This window comes from Pelobates fuscus, chromosome 5, assembly GCF_036172605.1.
Source record: "Pelobates fuscus isolate aPelFus1 chromosome 5, aPelFus1.pri, whole genome shotgun sequence".
Classification (NCBI taxonomy): Eukaryota; Metazoa; Chordata; class Amphibia; order Anura; family Pelobatidae; genus Pelobates; species Pelobates fuscus.
The window spans coordinates 64,154,178-64,166,377 of record NC_086321.1 but is presented as its reverse complement, the minus strand read 5'-3'; the positions used below and the strand labels follow the sequence as shown (position 1 = coordinate 64,166,377).

Here is a 12,200-nt window from a genome sequence, read left to right as displayed (position 1 = left end):
GTAGCTGGATTTAAGGTGTTTACAGTCTCTAAATGCACTCTTGGGTTTTCACACAACATTGCTTGATACTTGGTCATACGGCTGTTACTAAACCAATGATTTCCTTTGTAATCCAACAACGTCTGTACTGCATGTGGGACTCGTACATAAAGTTCTTTTTTTTTTTTTTTAGTCAATCTTTATTTTAAGTTTTTCAGAAACAAACAAAACATAAAGTAAGGTTCAAGGAATACGTTTTACACAAACATCGAGAACATAGTTTAGGATACGCCCTCGTTTCCCGGTAGGGCCTATTCCAATATATAGTTCAATTGTGGGGGGTGACCCCAGTCGCCATTACATCGTCCTTACATTTACATGGTTAGTATGTGTCCCAAGCAAGGCAGCATAACCAAGTGAGTTAGCAGAGGTGTCGGGTGGGAGTGTCAGCCTGGGACTACGGACAGCAGTGTAGGTGTCTCTCCAAGTTACCCATTCATCTGTCTTCCCATCCGTCATCCCTGAATTACACCCTTCAGTCCTCCTTCTTTATTTATTTCCTCTACTGAGGGGGGGGTAGTGGTCGGTCCGTAATTGGTGTGACCTCATTGTGTTTGTTAAGTGCACCTTTGGGTAGCAAGCATTAGTCAGCAGCATTGGAACATGTGTTCCGTTTGGGTTCTCAGTCAACCTTCCCCCCTTCGTTGCCAGTGGTGTGGACTGTAGGGTCTGAGCTTGTTAGTCGCCTGTGGGATGCGTCAGTCTTGGCGGCTTGGGTAGTCGGTGGTGGTCAGCAGATAGTCTGTGACTTGTAAGGGTCTAGGATTCCTTATGCCTCACTGCCAGTGCCAATGGCCCTTGTGTCCCTCGTACAGATGGCCTCTAGTCCCTGTTGTCCTCTATTAATTGTTCTCCCCGGAACATGGTGTTTGTCCATGGTTCGGAGCTGTTCTGAAGGGCCTAAGTACGGCCCAGCTCTAACTTTTGCGAGGTGGCATGTATGAGGCGACAGCCTCGACTTAGTATGCCTTAAGCCTGTACCTTGCTCGAGGGAACGGTGTGTTCAGGGGGAAAGGAGAAGGGTGGGGTCGAAGTGGTCAGGGTGGGAGGGTGGTGGTGTGGCAGAGAGGGGGAAGGGGAGGGAGGGGAAGGCTCGTTCGCCGGCTAGGCCGGGGCCCCCCGCATTCCTCCGGACCATCCAGCCGGGCACCCCTCCGGGGCCCGAAAAGGCTCCCCAAGTTTTGACCCCCCGTCACGTTCCCTGCTCCGATCTCACTCCGGGGGTCTGTGTTGGTGTTTATTGTGGTCTATTTGATATATACGTTATCCAGGGCATCCAAACATGCATGTATCTTTCTGTGGTGCCATTGAGAGCGGCAGTTAGCTGTTCCATTGCATGTATTTCTTCAACCTACATAAAGTTCTTGACCCAGAGTGAGTTTATCGGCTTCAGCTACTAGCAGGGCGGCTGCAGCTACGGCTCTTAGACAAGGTGGAAGTCCGCTGGCCACTGCATCCAGTTGCTTAGACATGTAGGCAACAGGTCTTTGCCATGATCCCAAGTACTGTGTCAATACTCCCACAGCCATTCTTCTTTGCTCGTGTACATATAAGTAGAATGGTCGTGTGTGATCAGGTAGACCTAATGCTGGGGCACTCATCAAAGCCTTCTTCACATCTTCAAATGCCGTTTGCTGTTCTTGGGTCCATAAGAAGGGGTCGTGCTCTGTACCTTTGATGGCTGCGTACAGAGGTTTTGCCAGTATCGCATAGCTGGGAATCCATATCCTACAGAAGCCTGCTGCCCCCAAGAATTCTCGCACTTGTCTTCTATTCTTGGGTATTGGTATTTGGCAGACAGCTTCTTTTCTCTCTGGCCCCATTATCCTTTGACCTTCAGAGATATGGAATCCCAGATACTTGACAGTTGGCAAACACAACTGAGCCTTCTTCCTGGACACCTTGTATCCTGCCTTCCAGAGAATATGTAGTAGATCGTGCGTTGCTTGCTGACATTTTTCTTTTGTAACTGCTGCTATCAACAAGTCATCTACATATTGTAACAATACACATTCTCCTGGGATAGACTCGAAATCCAGTAGATCTTGACTTAGAGCTGAACCAAATAGGGTAGGTGAATTTTTAAACCCTTGGGGCAGTCTTGTCCAAGTCATTTGGCGTTTTGAGCCCGTTACAGCGTTCTCCCATTGTAAAGCGAAAATACATTGACTTTCTGCGGCAATTCGGAGGCAAAAGAAGGCATCTTTGAGATCTAAGACTGTGAAGTAAGTAGTCCCGCCCGGAATTAAAGCAAGCAGGTTATATGGATTGGGTACAACTGGATGTATACTAACAACCGCATCATTGACTGCTCTCAAGTCCTGCACAGGTCGATACTCATCTGTACCGGGTTTTTGAACAGGCAGCAATGGGGTGTTCCAGGGGGAAGTACAGAATTTTAGGATACCATACCGTATGAACTTATCCAGATAGGATTGGATGTTCTTCTTAGCCTTCTGTGGGATGTGGTATTGTCTTAGGCTCACTGGATAAACCCCAAGTTTCAGTTCAATTTTTATAGGTGGAATATTGCGGGCCAGTCCTGGTGGGTTGTTCTCTGCCCAAACTCCTGGTATGTTAAACAATGTCTCATCACTCCTAGGGTTTTGGCTAGTCAACACTGTATAAAGTCGCCACTCTTCTTCCTTTGGTACGGATAAAGTCATAATACCTGAAGGTCCATTAAACTTTAAGGATGTTGTTCCATTTGGTAGGAACGTAATCTGCGCTTGTAATTTTTATAGCATATCACGTCCCAGTAATTGGACTGGACATTCAGGCATATAAAGGAATTGGTGTTTTACTACGTGGCCTCCCAATGTACAGAGTCGACTTTTAAGAACCGGTTTTTCAGCACTTCTTCCAGTTGCTCCTATCACAGTAATAGTCCTTCCAGATGGAGGAGCAACTAGATTAGTCACCACTGAATGTTCAGCACCAGTGTCGATCATGAACGCACTCCTTTTTCCCCCTATTGATACATCGACCATAGGCTCCGCTCGACCAAGGGGGATGGAGCCCGGTCGGTATCAATAGTCCTCCATGACCGTGTCAGCCAATCCTACAAAGTCCCTACCTTCTCTATCGCGGGACCTTTGCGCTGCTGGAATATACCTGTCTTCCCTAACACTTCCTCTGTTCCCATTACTCCCTCTATAACCATTACTCCCTCCGGGGCCTCCTCTACCTCTCGCTCTGCCTCTTAAGTTTCCGTAGCCTGCCCTGGGTAGGTCTCTCTCGTACTGCTCTCTTTGCGGACATTCGTTCCTCCAATGCCCTTCTTCCTTGCAATACGCGCACTGATTCCTACTCAAAGGCTCCCTACTCCATCTACTATCGCCTCTATCTGGGCCCCGTCTATCTACGCCTGCGATCGCTACCGCTAGCATATCAGCCTTTTTACGCATCTTGCGCTCTTCCTCTTTCTTACTTTCTGTTTCCCTATTCATATAAACTTTATTCGCTACCTCCATTAGTTGGGTGATTGACATACCTGCAAACCCTTCTAACTTTTGTAGCTTGCGCTTAATATCTCCGTAAGCTTGGCTGACAAAGGCGGAGTTCACCATTCGGGAATTATCTGCGTCTTCCGGATTAAAGGGGGTATACAAGCGGTATGCCTCCAATAATCGGTCATAAAAGACACTGGGCGCTTCATCGCTTTTCTGAATCACCTCAACTGTCTTCGACATGTTAATAGCTTTCTTTCCTCCGGCTTTCATGCCAGCAATTATAGCGTCTCTATAGGCTCTGAGTTGAACCATATCAGCACCATTTACGTTCCAATCGGGATCGGTGTTGGGATAATGTGTTGCGGCCCATGCTGCTGGATTAGCTTGGTTCAAAGCACGGGCTCTATCCTCTAGTGCTTTAATGGCTGCTTGGTTAATTCTTGTCCTTTCCTCATTGTTAAACAAAGTCATTAATAACTGCTGGCAATCAGCCCATGTCGGGTTATGTGTCTGTACTATTGAGGTGAACAGATCAGTCATAGCTTGTGGTTTCTCAGTATACGAGGAATTGTGGGTCTTCCAATTTAAAAGATCGGTTGTGGTAAATGGGACATATACGAAGACTGGGTCAGCGTGTGCCATTTGACCTGCGGCATCGATATAAGCTGACCCGGGATTCAGACGAAGAGGCATCTGATAGTGCTTTAATTGTTGGGCACCAGTCAACTGTTGGGTTTGGATGGGGCTACGTAGAGAGGCGTCAGTCATGGGTTTCGGTCGGGGAGAGATAGGGTATGGGGATGTGGGAGGTTGGTTTTGGGAAAAGGTCGTAAATAAAACACTTCGAGCCGAGCTAGATGAAGCTTGACCGGAAGTCTGAAGTGGCGCCAAATCAGGATATTCGTTTCTAATGGGGGTGGGTTCTGGTTCCGGAAGGGGAGATTTAGTACGAGGGGGGGTGGATCCTGTACTGGAGGAGGAAGCGGAAGTGGATGGGGGTAATGAGGGGAGGGCTGCAGGACTTCCTGCGTTTGCGTCACTTCCTCTTAACGGAAAGTAAGGGGGCGGCAAAGGGATCTCGGACTCAGGGGGCGTGTCCAAAATGGGCCTAACACCAGTCCTAGTGGACGAACAAGTCCTAGCTACCATGAGGCGACACTGCTCCTCGTGGCATGTCTGGAGCCATTTTGGCGAGTCATTTACGGCCTGTCTCCAACAGTCAATATAAGGAAACTGGCCGTAAAGTTCAGGCCTACCTGATACAGCCACGTGTAAGCGCTGTACCAGAGTTAGATCCAAACTGCCACGTGGCGGCCATGCCGCAACCAAAGTAGGCCACTCCCTAGTGCACAAAGTAACTAAACGCACAGGAGACATCTTAACCCCAAAATCACAAGTTTTGAATCCCTTTTTAAAATTCTTCACCATACAACCTAAGGGATCCGGAATCGTTGACTGCGACGCACCCATACTTAACAATGGAACGTCGTCGACAACGAATACTATACACGCGTACTATTCAACAGTCACACCCGTTTCCTCTGGCAACAGCACCACGTGGTACGGTTACCAAGTGAAACGTACACAATAACAATAAACACTCAGGGAATTCCCGTACACACACAGCTGCTACACCAGTCACTATATAATCAATATTATGCCCTTTGGCGTAACTATACAGTCACCCACGCTATAATTCTCTATATACGAATTACCCGTCTATAACACACCCCAGTAACATCGTCTTTTACAAATAGCGGTTACAGTACGGTTAGCATAGGTCAAAGCACAAGTTAAGGTCACAATACAATTATTAGTGGTTATGGTGTTAAACATGCAATGGACGACAATGATTAGTACTTATAAAAAGTGTCAGTAAATATACAGGGTTATGGTACCGTGCACTATAATACAGCAACACACTATTAACACTCTCGCTAGACGGCTGAGCTCGCGCTATCTAACAAGATATACACTTTACTAAAACAATCGTTAACACATTTACAATTCCCAACTAAACTATTGGCCAGTACCTTGAATGGACTACCTAAAACTATATACACCCGTTTTGGTTAGCCACACTGCCCAATCACCACATATATAGCGAGCTAGAGAACCGAATTTACACAGGCGCCTCTTAGTCGCACTATCAAAAGTCTAGTGGGTTCCAAATTTACACGCCTTCCCACTTAGCCCAGATAGGATGAGAACTAGCGAACCGAATTTACACAGGCGCCGCTTAGTCTCCCGGTCCCTCCGACCTAGCGAACGTAATATACACCCTAGAACGCTAGTCTAGACAAGACACCGGTGTCCGGCTAGGGCTATTTACACCAGGACCCCGCCTGACTAACCAAATCAAACGGTCTGACTAAAGAGCGTTCGATCGAGCGGTGCGCCTTCGCTCCTTCCCTCCGACAGAGGGGGCAGATACACAGATTCAAAACCCCTTTGGGCCTACCGCACAATCGGTATACCCCTAGTGGGTCCTGCCGTCTAAAACAGCAGTTGTCTTACCTCCTCGTTCCTGAACCTGAGTTCACACTCATCGACGGGGACACCCCAGCACTTCTCACGTAGAGGCCGATGATCTCCTGGACAACAGACCAGTGGCGCCGAGACGAAGGGAGGTCCACGCAGAAGTTCAGGGGTGCAGCCGTAGAGAACGTGGGCAAAGATAGACCGTCTCACGCCTCTGCCTCTCAGCTACCGTTGAACGATGAGCTTCCCGGCCAATGCACCAAATGATACCGGAGAAACTGACGGAAGCCAAGCACAGAGAGATGGACACAGGTTTCTTCAGGAAGGAAGAGATTCTTTATTGGATCACCGATCGGGACTCAGAGGGACTAACGTCACCAAAATACAGCAAGTTCTGAGCCCCGGACAATAGTGCAGGCTCCTTATATAGGCACATAACTCCTCCCATATTAAGCTCCACCCGCACATTCTCTTGACCAATCAACACAAATAAGAATTAACTTCCTGTTTGACCGCATGGCCTGTCCAGCACAATGGAGGAGGGGAATACTACATCCTGTATTCTTGCACATGCTCCGTACACTACTGATCGTATCTTGCCTCGTGCAACCAACTGATCGATACGTCAGCATATGCACGTACACATGCCACGTGGTAATCTCGGCCTACTAAATTTATTTTTACCGAGATTCCACCACACTAATAATATAGGCTCAATGAGAAAATGCCCAACATATGCTATCCCTCCTTATCTCTGTCTGAATTAATTCTGTTCCACTTCTTTGATCGTAAAACGATTTTGGGAAGGTCACTAACCATGTCCAGCAATGTGTTTTCAGAGCTGGAAAGCAGTGGTTTATCCATAAAGCCATTAATGCTGACCTTATGGATAGGAGTGGTGTGTCATTTTTTGTGTGGAATGCAAATCTGTAAACAGAGGAAGTAACCAGAGAAAAGCAAACATTTTTGTTTGTTCTGTCATGATTAGATACGTTGTTGCTGATCATTAACATGAACCTTGAAATTGGGTCTGTTTCATACATGAAAGTACACTGAAGTAATTGGCTAATGCGAATTCCAAGATAATCTTTGATTTTTGCTTTCTTGGTTAACCAGCTGTGCTCGGTCTCTAATGTCCAATTAGAAAGTACCTAAACCTGTATACACCTTTCAGAATGCTTTGTGCAGTTATGCACAAACCTGAAATTAGGTTTCTCGATTTATTGTTTTTTTGTTTTTATCATCTTTCACTGCTGAATTGTACAGGACACGTGATACAGGAATCCTCTGTCTCTTCTAGAACAAATTTAAAAGATATTTTAATTTGAGCACACAAGCTACAATAGCTTCGTTCACCTGTGCTCAGACCTCCAAACCCCTTAGATCTTGGGTGTCTAACTGTAGCGCTCCACTTGTTTAGAGGCCTTTAATTCACAGAATTTTTCAACATGTGTTTGATATTGGCTTATGTAGGTCACAGTCCAACAGCATCTTGATTTCCACACTTGATCAGTTAGGCTTTAAAAATCACTTTTCTACAAATATAGCCAAGGTACTATTAGCAGTCGATCTATTCTTCAGTCATAGTCTTGTTATTTTATATAACTGGAGTAGTGGTCCTTGATTGATTAATCAGTAACGAGAGCTAGACATTTACTTTTTTTTTTCTTACAAATTCCAATCCATTGGTTTCTACTCTACTTCAGTGTCACAAGGATGTAATTTTAGTTGCTTTGAAAGATGTACATGATATTTTTTAGTTTCCCTATACACCGCTTTATGTAACTGCGTCATTGTCTATTTTCATAGGTTACGCCGCCAACATTGGTCCAAACACAAGTGGAAGGTGGCTCGACTCTCTTTAAGCTGGATTACTTTGGAGAAGAGGCCTTCCTAACACAATCATCTCAGCTGTATCTAGAAACCTGCATTCCAGCTCTGGGCGACACCTTCTGTATTGCTCAGTCCTACCGCGCAGAACAGTCTAGAACACGCAGACATCTTGCTGAGTAAGAGTTCTTTCCACCATGATTTTATTCCGCTGTACTATGGGCCCATATAATCAGTTTCGGTATTCTTCTATGCTGTCTACATCAGTAGGGTTTCACTATGAATAGTGTGTTAATTTTTTTTTAAAGGGACTATCTTTCAGGGTGCTCACCTCCCTGTTTTTAATGTCTTGTGTATATTATAAACATTAAGATATTCCAGTTTGAATTTTCCTTGGTTGTAGTCAATCTGCAGCTTCTGCAGAGACCAGGAAATTTCTAACATTGTTTTAAAGTGTTGTGCAAATACCATATTCTTTGCTTGAGTAAAAAAACAAAGACAACCTAGACATCTGTATATCCAGCCATCTTTGGTCTTTGTTGTCAACCTAAGAAAAGAAAATGTTACTTGCGCTTTTTCCTTAATCCCTATGTATATTTAGACAAATGGAGGTCATTTAGTTGCTCCAATGGCCATTGGAGGGATGCCCGCCTGCCAACGTCAAGGCAGACCCCCCTAAGCGGGTCCTAACACTGACCCTTCAGCCTGCTTCCTTGAGCTTCTGGCAAAGATATCTCTAATGAGACAGAAAGGGATATTTTTTATATACACCCCTTTACTTATTAACCCTTAATAGGGAACACATGGGATGGGTAGCAGCATTGTAACCAGGCTGTGTGATACAAAGTAAATACAAATACAAAAAGAGAAGTCCTGCGCTTAAGCAGCAAGGACTACCACACACATCAGCCCCAATATATAGTAAAAACCAAAGAAAAGAAAATGTTACTTGCGCTTTTTCCTTAATCCCTATGTATATTTAGACAAATGGAGGTCATTTAGTTGCTCCAATGGCCATTGGAGGGATGCCCGCCTGCCAACGTCAAGGCAGACCCCCCTAAGCGGGTCCTAACACTGACCCTTCAGCCTGCTTCCTTGAGCTTCTGGCAAAGATATCTCTAATGAGACAGAAAGGGATATTTTTTATATACACCCCTTTACTTATTAACCCTTAATAGGGAACACATGGGATGGGTAGCAGCATTGTAACCAGGCTGTGTGATACAAAGTAAATACAAATACAAAAAGAGAAGTCCTGCGCTTAAGCAGCAAGGACTACAACACACATCAGCCCCAATATATAGTAAAAACCAAAGAAAAGAAAATGTTACTTGCGCTTTTTCCTTAATCCCTATGTATATTTAGACAAATGGAGGTCATTTAGTTGCTCCAATGGCCATTGGAGGGATGCCCGCCTGCCAACGTCAAGGCAGACCCCCCTAAGCGGGTCCTAACACTGACCCTTCAGCCTGCTTCCTTGAGCTTCTGGCAAAGAAGTTGTCAACCTGCCTAGCAGTAGTAGAGTAATTTTCTGTTCATATGTCATATTGAAATTAAAACGTCAAACAATTACCGTATATACTCGAGTATAAGCCGAGTTTTTCAGCCCATTTTTTGGGCTGAAAAACCCCAACTTGGCTTATACTCGAGTCAAGGTCTGTATTATGGCAATTTGCATTGCCATAATACAGACTGGGGGGAGAGGGGGGCTGGCAGAGCTGTAACTTACCTTTCCTGCAGCTCCTGTCAGCTCTCTCCTCCTCTGCGCCGTCCGGTCAGCACCTCGGTCAGCTCCCAGTGTAAGGAGAGAGGAGGAGAGAGCTGACAGGAGCTGCAGAACAGGTAAGTTACAGCTCTGCCAGCCCCCCTCTCCCCCCACTGAACTGCCACTGGACCACCAGGGAAGGAGAGCCCCCCTCCCTGCCATATATCAAGCAGGGAGGGGGGACGAAAAAAAAAAAATATAAATAAAATAAGAAATAATAATATAAAAATAATAAAAAAAAAATAATTAATAATAACAAAAAAAGGGGGTGTAAGGACCACTATGGGAGGGAGGGGGGGGATAAGGACCACTATGGGAGGGAGGGGGGGATAAGGACCACTATGGGAGGGAGGGGGGGGATAAGGACCACTATGGGAGGGAGGGGGTGGGATAAGGACCACTATGGGAGGGAGGGGGGGATAAGGACCACTATGGGAGGGGGGGGGGGGGGATAAGGACCACTATGGGAGGGATGGGGGGATAAGGACCACTATGGGAGGGAGGGGGTGGGATAAGGACCACTATGGGAGGGATGGGGAGGGATAAGGACCACTATGGGAGGGAGGGGGGGTATAAGGACCACTATGGGAGGGAGAGGGGGGAATAAGGACCACTATGGGAGGGAGGGGGGGTATAAGGACCACTATGGGAGGGAGGGGGGGTATAAGGACCACTATGGGAGGGAGGGGGTGGGATAAGGACCACTATGGGAGGGAGGGGGTGGGATAAGGACCACTATGGGAGGGATGGGGGGGATAAGGACCACTATGGGAGGGATGGGGGGGGTATATGGACCACTATGGGAGGGATGGGGGGGGGGATAAGGAACACTATGGGAGGGAGAAGGGGGATAAGGACCACTATGAGAGGGAGGGGGTGGGATAAGGACCACTATGGGAGGGGAGGGGGAAGTAAGGACCACTAGGGGAGGGGAGGGTAAGGACCACTAGGGGAGGGGAGGGTAAGGACCACTGGGGGAGGGGTGAGTCAGGACCACTGGGGGGGGGTGAAGGAACACGGGGGTGGGGAGGTAAGGACCACTGAGGGAGGAGGAGGGGAAGTCAGGACATATGGGGGGGGGGAGGGGGCGGCAACATTTTTTTTGCCTACGGCGGCAAATATCCTTGCACCGGCCCTGCACACACTGCATTCACACACTGCATTCATACACACACACACTGCATTCATGCATACACACACTGCATTCATGCACACACACACTGCATTCATGCACACACACACTGCACTCATACACACACACTGCACTCATACACACACGCTGCACTCATACACACACGCTGCACTCATACACATACGCACACACTGCATTCATTATACACACACTGTAAATAAATATTCAATTAATATATTTTTTTTAGGATCTAATTTTATTTAGAAATTTACCAGCAGCTGCTGCATTTCCCACCCTAGTCTTATACTCGAGTCAATAAGTTTTCCCAGTTTTTTGGGATAAAATTAGGGGCCTCGGCTTATATTCGGGTCGGCTTATACTCGAGTATATACGGTACAATTTTATTCATACATCACAAATAATGGTTTGGCAAATGTATATTTTTCAAATGTGGTTTTGTTTTTTTTCCCTTTTATTTAGATATACGCACATAGAAGCCGAATGTCCATTCATGACATATGAGGATTTGCTTGATCGCCTCGAGGACTTGGTGTGCGATGTGGTTGACAGAGTGTTAAAGTCTCCTGTAGCCAGCTTGATCTATGACCTGCATCCGGTATGCTACCGCCTTGTTCACTTGATTTCTGGGTGAAGTTAATGGGCCACTTATGGCACAAAAATGCATTTAAAGGACAACTGTCACCTCAAAACTATTTTTAATATAAGCCTTTTATCAATTATTGAAATAAAGTATATGTAAAAAAAAAACTCGTCCCTACCTTTAGTATATGATAGGAACCTTCAGCCATGTACATGCACCCTGGGTCAGATAGTGTTTGAAAACCCACAGTTAATCTTCCCCGCTCCACCCCCTGTGCAGAAGCAAGGAAAACTTTAGAGGCTGTTTTGTTTTTTTAACACTGTCTCACCTAAGGTGCATGTGTATGACTAAATGATCTTGTCATATACTAAAGGCTAGTTTCTCCTTTTTGTACATATACTTTGTTAAAAAAAAAAATATATATATATATATATATTTGTGTGTATGTGTGTATATATATATATATTTCCTTTCAAAAGGTTGTTATATTAAAGGGACACTATACTCACCAAAGCAACTTTAGCTTAAGGAAGCAGTATTAGTGTATAGATCATGATCCTGCAGTCGCATTGCTCAAATCCCTGCAATTTAGGAGTTAAATCCATTTTGTTTGTGTCCATGCAGCCCTCATCACACCTCCCCTGGCTGTGACTCACACACCATGCATTAAAAAAAAAAATAGTTTCACTTTCGATTAGATGTAACTTACTTTAAAAGTTGTTATTGCCTGATCTCTAAAGTGAACTTTAATCATACACGGGATGCTTCTGGGGGGTCTAGCAAGCTATCAATAGTGCAGGGGATAACACATTTTACATTAAATAGAATTTGCAATGAAGGAAGTATACACATTAGCTGACTCTTTACAGGAAGTGTTTATGAAGGCTGTGCAAGTCGCAT

The 12,200-nt window shown here is 45.6% G+C and overlaps 1 protein-coding gene across 1 annotated transcript in view; it reads left to right on the top strand.

The window, feature by feature from the left end:
- NARS1 (asparaginyl-tRNA synthetase 1) overlaps nucleotides 1-12,200 on the top strand; it is a 59,245-nt gene that overhangs the window by 24,476 nt on the left and 22,569 nt on the right. The window contains exons 10-11 of the mRNA XM_063453935.1: nucleotides 7,782-7,981; nucleotides 11,180-11,315. Coding sequence (XP_063310005.1) covers nucleotides 7,782-7,981; nucleotides 11,180-11,315 — 336 coding nt within the window. The remainder of the gene's footprint in view (nucleotides 1-7,781; nucleotides 7,982-11,179; nucleotides 11,316-12,200) is intronic.